The 7,801-nt window shown below is 38.4% G+C and overlaps 1 protein-coding gene across 2 annotated transcripts; it reads right to left on the reverse strand.

Annotated features, from left to right (window-relative positions):
* Positions 1-311: 311 nt before the first annotated feature.
* On the reverse strand, positions 312-7,530 carry LOC131853411 (protein sprouty). 2 transcript variants are annotated; one of them, XM_059204291.1, is made up of 2 exons: positions 7,327-7,530; positions 312-1,495 (listed from the first exon to the last, which is right to left on the reverse strand). In XM_059204291.1, exon 2 carries the CDS (start codon positions 1,436-1,438, stop codon positions 791-793), a length of 648 nt encoding a protein of 215 aa, XP_059060274.1. In that variant the 5' UTR covers positions 1,439-1,495; positions 7,327-7,530; the 3' UTR covers positions 312-790. The 2 variants fall into 2 exon arrangements, with proteins under 2 accessions (XP_059060274.1, XP_059060275.1); XM_059204292.1 differs by lacking the exon at positions 7,327-7,530 and adding an exon at positions 7,000-7,318.
* Positions 7,531-7,801: the final 271 nt, after the last annotated feature.

Genomic DNA, 7,801 nt, shown 5'->3' on the forward strand with positions numbered 1-7,801 from the left:
CGTAGTGATAGGAAGGATATTATTTTATCCCTAGATTAAAAAATAATTAAATGACATCACATTGCATATTGCATCTGTACTATGATAAGGTTAAAAAGAGTAATATGCTCTATCAATAAATAGTTTAAGATAGAGCACACAACTAAAGTCTAATATTTTAGACTATGTTATATGATTGTTAGATATTATGTCATTTCTATTATTTATTTATTCATCTCATTACCTCATTATATAATTTAGTGATTTGTCATCATTTAGGTGGTCTCAGAATCAGCATTGATACAAAAAAGGGATAGAAAAAACAAGCATGATGTAGTAAACATTCGTATTTATAATATAATGTTGTCGTTTTATTTACAAATAAATACAAATTCAGTTAATAAATAAATGGTAAATTATCTACATCTTATAAGTATGTTTTATATCTCATTTCTTAATCTTCTCTGGATTTGTGTGGAACCCAAAATACTAACGTTAACGTTTTCTATGACACGTTACGGTCTCAAGAAAATTTGAGACTTTCGACGTTCGGGCGACACGTTCACGTACATTCACACTATACGACTATATTTACAAGGTACTCGTAGACGATTCACTCAGTGAGCGCGGGGCTCTCGTCCGACGCCGGCCCCGCGCCACCACACACCACTCGGACCAGGCACAGCGATCACTGAGTCCACTCCCGCGCGGTCCGAAGCTCTCCGTTCGCCAATAAATATTTGTACAACGCGGTCGCGACTCGCGCCGCTCGATTCGGCGCTTCGGAGGGCGCGGGCGGCACGCGGCGGGACTAGATAATACTGGAGAGCTGCGGCGGAGGTTCAGGGCAGCGGCAGCCGGAACGACGACAGCGCGCGTACACCGCCGCTCCCGCAGCTGCGCACGCACGCAGCGGCCAGTACAGCCACAGGCACGGCAGTGGCACTGTCAACGCGCCCACGCACGCCAGCCGCGGCCCGCACGCGCACGGCTCGCCAGCCTCCTCCTCGCCACTCCCGCAGTGGTAGAATAGCGCCTTCACGCAGCACATACACGACGCGTAGTCAACACACGCTTCAGCGCTGCATAGACACGAGCCGCACAGCCAGCGGGAGGGAAGTGGCCGTGGGCGTGCACATTGTTCACAGCGGCAAAGGCCGCACGTCTCGCACACAATAGAATCGGCCGGAAGGGCGCCGGCGCGCCGCTTATCGGCCGCGGCGGCCGGCTGCGTCGTCACCGGCTTGAGCGGCTGGTGAGCAGCCGCATGAGCCGTGTGGGGTACCGGCGCAGTATGAGTTCGCCGTGGAGCCTCCACGTAGGCGTTGCGCTCGCGCTCGGCCTCGGGCCGCGGCCGCAGCAGCGACACGGTGGGCTGGCGCGCGCCCGTCGGCCTGTGGACGCGCGCCGCCGGCTTGGGCGGCCGGGGCGGCGCCGCCGGCCCGCCATACTCATCCATCGAGTCCGGCTAACGGCTCTCCGGGCCGTCGCCTTCCTGTTCCCTCATCGTCCCCACCTGTAAATAAATACAGTTCAGTTAATAAATATGTAATACAATGGGATTTCTAATTTACATTAATCACATTCATACATTATCATTCATCCCATACCGGCCATACGGTCAAATCACTAAGGGAGGCGTGGAAAGTGCCATGCTTTTCGCTACGCGGTAAATATAGAATACAATTCGCAGGACTAAAATAACTAATTTAGTCCGTAAAATATAACGTCAAATTATTTGAAATAACGATAGCAACCGCGTACAAGCAGACGCAGTATATAGATATGCCGCTACTAGATGGAGTAACACCATCAAGTGTTGTAGGACCGGGAAGTCAATAGATGCAAGTGGCTATCGGCATGTAAATTGTATAAAGATCTTGCATGCATGTAAGCATGTAAATTGTAGAAAGATTGTATAAAGATCAGCTCTTTTAACGTTTTATTAAGATTTTGATACGTATTGGTAATGTAAGTAACGCCGTTATTTTATAATTATTTATGGGTTGTACTTGTACATAATTTACTGTTACAGAGCCTTATAATTCTCTGATCACAACCCAAACAGCCCGAAATAGAAATAGCCCAAAATACCAAAAATAAACGTATGAACTATAATTTAAATTTCACAATTTCTTTCATTTTGAAAAGATATATTTTATGAATGTTTATTAGTCAAATTTATTTAATTTGCAGAACACAATAAGTGTTAGGTAGTGTAGGGTAACTAACATAAAAGGAAATAAAGGCCAGTATGTTTAACGCTGTTAATGCTAACCTTAAAAATATTATTTTAAAAATTAGTTAAATATATAAAACCATTCAGTAACTCATCTCTACCCAACTAAAGTCACTGGTTTTTAATTTTATGAAACATATAAGGTATGTTTTCTCCCGCTATCGTATGATGCATGATTTATGAACTGCACATTTCTTTTGTAAATAACTCATTACAATACTCGACAGAACAATTTTATTGTAATAAAATATCAAATGTGATTATTACTTAGAATGTCAACAATCATTCAAATCGGCTATCCGTGGGTTTAGGATCCTTTGATTAAAACAAAATTATTTCCAAATCAGAAAAATTAGTTCTGTCTGGGTATATACTGACTTTTTAGTTTTAAGGATAATATAATAAGCTAACTCTCAATATGGTGGCAGTATAGACATAATATAACTAACTCATTTCGTTTCAAGGTTGTCCTAAGTGACTATTAGAATATTCGAGATTAATTCAAAAGTGCAGAAGAAGGAAATCCTGATATTTATCTTGTACCCAGTCGCCTGATTAACATTTAATGGGCTAATATCTATCGTTTATGGGGAGAGAAATGTGCACAGCAATGGTACTTGGGCTTACTATAATTAAATTATTATTACTATTATAATGAGTCCTAAACGAATAGTATCACAGGATGCCTAAATTACAAATATTTAAGTTATTTAATTAATAGACTTTAAAAACATCCATTGTAACAGTAAAGTATACGTGTACAAACATACACGCACACTTTTTAAGTAAACAACGAATTTGAGCCGATTATATTATGAGAATTATTCGACTAAAGTAAGTGAAATTAACTTCTAATAATTTATTTATGAATAAAAAATATAGAATGAAATGTAATCCAATTTTGACATCCTATCGCAAGGTAATGTAATAGTGCTCTTTACGAGTATGTTAGTTTGCTTAACTAAAGATTACCTAAAACAACGCCTGAGTAAACATCTAAACAGTTTTCTTTCGCTTTTGATACTAATATTATTAATGCAAAAGTCTGTCTGTTTGTACTTGATCTTAATAAAAGTAGGTGTGAGGATAGATTATCACGCGGACACTACCTTTGGCTAATTATTTTAACATGTAGGTGGAATCACGGGGAACTGTCAGTCAAAAAGTACAATTGTTTCTAGATTAATCGAAGAGACTATTGGTACTTTTAATAACAAAGACTTTCCTGATTTTACATATACGTACTTTTGCGGTTTTTTAAACTTGTAATGCGTGACATTAAAATGTAAATATTTTCTATATATCTATTCTAGATATCCATAAAAAAACCACAACCTAACACAGTTTTTTGTCAACCGATTGCTAAAGGAAGTTCAGAGTTCGACGGCATTTTTTATTGTCTGTACGCAATATCGTTGCCAATTTATTTAAAGAATTCGTTTTGGAATTGAGTATATATTTTAACATAGAGTTACTGTATATCTATTACGTACTTTACAATTTCTGTATGGGTTGTTTGTTAGTCAGTTTTTAAAGTCTATTATAGATTAAATGTACTCTAGATTTTTAATATGTCTTGATATAATGTAAGTATATTTATTATCGTATTTAGCACTTTTATTATGTTCTAAGTATTATAAAAAGAATGTAAGAATGTATAAAGTATACATTCTTAGTTATCACATTGATTACAAAAAAAAACTATAAATTAACACAGATGCGTTTACTTTCCTGTCAGAAATTTGAGCTACTACCGTTTTTAGACATTTCCTTTTATTACAAACTACTTTCCCGCCCCTGACTTCTCCCAGATGCTCAAACCTTATGAGTTTTGTATATACAAACATAAAATATAGCTTAAATCAGCTTAAATCATAATGTCATTCAAATGGTAATAGAATTTATCAGCGCAGTGGTTTACTTTCCATATAAAAACATCCGTTCTCTTTATAACCTTAGTATATATTGTATAGTATTCAATTCAGCGTAATATTGATTTAACTGGAAAATTATAAGTACATATTTGTCGTGAGTAGATCGTAGGAAAATTATATAGTGGTATATAGCGATGTAATTATTAGTTATAATCGTCTCGAGATTATACACTGGACAATGTTGACAGCTGTATCATGATGAGTATGACATCTGTAACTTGAATATTAATTATCCGATCTGTTGATAATATATATATATATATATACTTCTATTATTTTTTTATATCTTCTAATATTGTCATATTAGTCCCTGTATTCCTTATAATAATGTCATTCATTCATAATTTAAGAGCGACGCTTTCTGTCTGCTGTCTTTCTTTAATTTGCTTGATAATTTGACAATAATGTATCGTGGTAATATTAGATTTTTTCTTCTTCCAAGAGCACATTTGACATTGTCGCCTAGTGGTTAATATCCCGATTTAAACCACGTTTGTTCGTTCAAAGTTCAAATCTGCCAGATACCAAAAAACTTCACATTTATGAGAGAATCTTCACTGATGGAAACACCGATACAAACGAAAGTACAGTCAGAGATACGGCGTTAACCTCGATCCCTGCCATGTTGCATTCAAATATACAGAGCGAAATATAATAAGCGTTCATTACAACGTGGTCAGATGATATTGTCTCTGACTACCCCCGTTTGTAAAGACAATCTTGAAGATATATTACTATTACTTTTTAGTTTTCCTGCCATGCTGAAAATATTCTTAGCAGTAGAGTTTAGTTGATTCTATTTTATGGTTTAGTTATTGCTAGCCACATATAAAAACAAATGTAGTTGTTAAAAGATAGATATATAGATACGTATATGCAATTACATTCCGAGTGAGTTGTTTCGGTGAAAGTTTACATTGAGTATCGTATGGTGTTATTGTTGTTGGCAAATCGTTATAGACAATGTAGTTATTTTTCAACGATGTGGAATGCTCCCATTACATCATTATTACTTTCCAAATTAAATTTAAATGGGTTTGGTTGGTACTCAAGGCAAACAGTGTTTGTAAATATTATGTTTGCTAAGTTTACCCATTCTTTTTCTAAATTATATTATTCATTTCAATCTATTGTGATTGCTATTCTTTCCGTATTAGATATACTTTTTCCATCACGAGCTTTTGGCGTTTCGATGTTCAGGTTAATTACTTACTGTCAACTATTTAATTGACGTTTAATATAATTACTTATGCTTCCACTAGTTTGTAAGTATTATTAACGAGGTACTCTGTAAATCCACTACGTGGAGCCTCAGTACCCAAGCAGTTCGTATTGTAAACTGCTTCGATTGAAGAATATGATATGCCAGGGAAATATCAGAGTAAGGAGGCGTAGGCATAATCTCAGTCTTAATCCTCCTGATCCTGAATGGCAATACACGACAGCTTGTGTGTTAACATTCAATTGTGTACGGGTGTACCGGTTGTCAATTGTTTTTTGCCATTTCAACTACATAAAGAAATAGAAGGGATCCTATTCACAAATTATTATAGAACAGTGTTGATTTAGTTGCGATTTTTATTAAATATCTTCTTTTCCATTTCCTTGATTGTTATCATAATATTCGAATACTATGAGTAGTATAAGCTGGTGTCAATTAAAGACTGTATGATATAATTTCATATTAAAATTTCTAAATATGATAAACCTTCTTTGATTGTTAAACCTTCTTTCTTAGCACTCGTATAATTTGTAATTAAGCATAATTTTTGTATACATTTTAATTTAATGTAAATTATGAAGCATGTTATGATTTCACTTTTTCTATTCATATTTTATTTGTAGAGCAACCGTAGGTAAGTGTTGATTTAAACATGTCTATCATTAAGGGTAATATTACCGTACCTACTAAATTTTGAATTTTTGTATACCTGACTACTTATTATAAATAACTAGGAATACTATTCCTATGATATTCGTCAATAATATTTATTATTGCATTAAACCTAGGTAGTTATTTTTGAGGTTATATTTATTTGATTCTTTATAATGTGGATGCAGTTTATTTGTATTTTTTGAAGATATTCACATTCAGATTTTTTCTGGGTTGTCAATACGTTTGACAATTCAAAAAGAGGAATTTCGATGTTATTTAATTTAAATATAACGTTCATATTATGTTTTGTCTAAATATAGGCGTTATCAGTCGAGTTCGTTACAAGATATTAACAGTTTACTGCAATTGTTTACAATTTATACTTTATCTGCCTTCGCAGTTATCAAAGTTTTTTTGTCGAAATTCATCCAATTGTTGCTATAATAACTTGAAAATTTATATATTCGTGTACACGCTGAACAATATCAGTTATTATTCAAATGACATACTTTCAATAAAGTTTTAACTGAACTTACATTGGTGAATTGATGTTTGATATTAATTAACGATGTTTGGCTTCATTAGTCCTTCGCCTGTTTAGGATTATGAATAGCGCTTTGTTAGTTGAGTGTAAATTACAAACGACGTTTCAATAGAAGTAAAGTATAAATGAAAGCATTATTATTAACTCGTTAGTTAAAGACTGTCTCTTAGCACGCAGCGGGCGCTGATCGTTGCACGTGTGACGGTCGGCGGTCGGCAGGCGGCGCGGCGAGGCGTCGCTGCCTCTGTCATTCATGTTAGAATGATTTCCTTGCAATCCTGGTAATCACTACCTACTCCTAGCTACGTATCCCCAATAGTAATGACTCTTGGCCAGCTCAAATCAGATTCGAGACGTATTCTCTTGTAGTTTCACGATATCGTTCGGTGGGCGAGGTGTCCCACGTCAGGATGTCATAAGTACTTACGAAACAGACGTTCCACGGTCACACGTCTCCTACACACATTCGTTACACAAGGGCACTTGGACCGACTGGTCCCACACACAGCACTGAGCTCCTTGTTACCGCCGACGGGCGGACGATTGTGCCGTACCAAAACCGCGCCGGAAGATTCACTGACACACAAAAATACGACAGAACCACCGAATTTCGGTCGCGCAAATCCACGGGAAGGTTCATAAGACCGGCGCGGTCCGGAGCGGCACCTGGCGCGGGCGGGGGGCGGCCCACGCACCGGCCTCGATTCTCGTCCGCCCGCCGCGCGGTTATCACTGCAATATGGCCGCTACTCACTTCCTCGCTGAAGTTCTTCGTTGATTTCTACTCCTGATCTCGACGACGACGTTTTTTGTAACCGTTCCGAACTCGTGCGGATTCACTGCACTTATTCTTATACACATTTTAAAGGAAAACCGGGAGCGCTAGCGCTACGCTCCGACGAAACGACCGTTCCGTTCGCAGGCACATTCCGCACTGGCGTCGGCCGCGGGTGCGGGTCGGCGGGAGAGGCCGCGTTCCCTCCGCCGCTCTTCATGCCACCCGCGGCTCGCCTTTTTATGAATGGAAGGCGGCCATACTGAATGAACCGCGTACACGGAGCGGTTGGCCGCTATTTTCGCGGGCGAGCGACGTTAGCGGTCCGGGGGGCGGAGGCCGGAAGCGGGCTGCGAGCGCTCGCGGTGCCAAATTTTGCGGCGCGGGCGGCGGCAACGGATGTGCTCGTTTACCAAGCTTCCGGCGAGATCCCCCCGCGCAGCCGCATCCGGGA

This window comes from Achroia grisella, unplaced genomic scaffold (genome assembly GCF_030625045.1).
Source record: "Achroia grisella isolate CSIRO2021 unplaced genomic scaffold, CSIRO_AGI_Agris_v1 utg900, whole genome shotgun sequence".
NCBI classification, from domain to species: Eukaryota; Metazoa; Arthropoda; class Insecta; order Lepidoptera; family Pyralidae; genus Achroia; species Achroia grisella.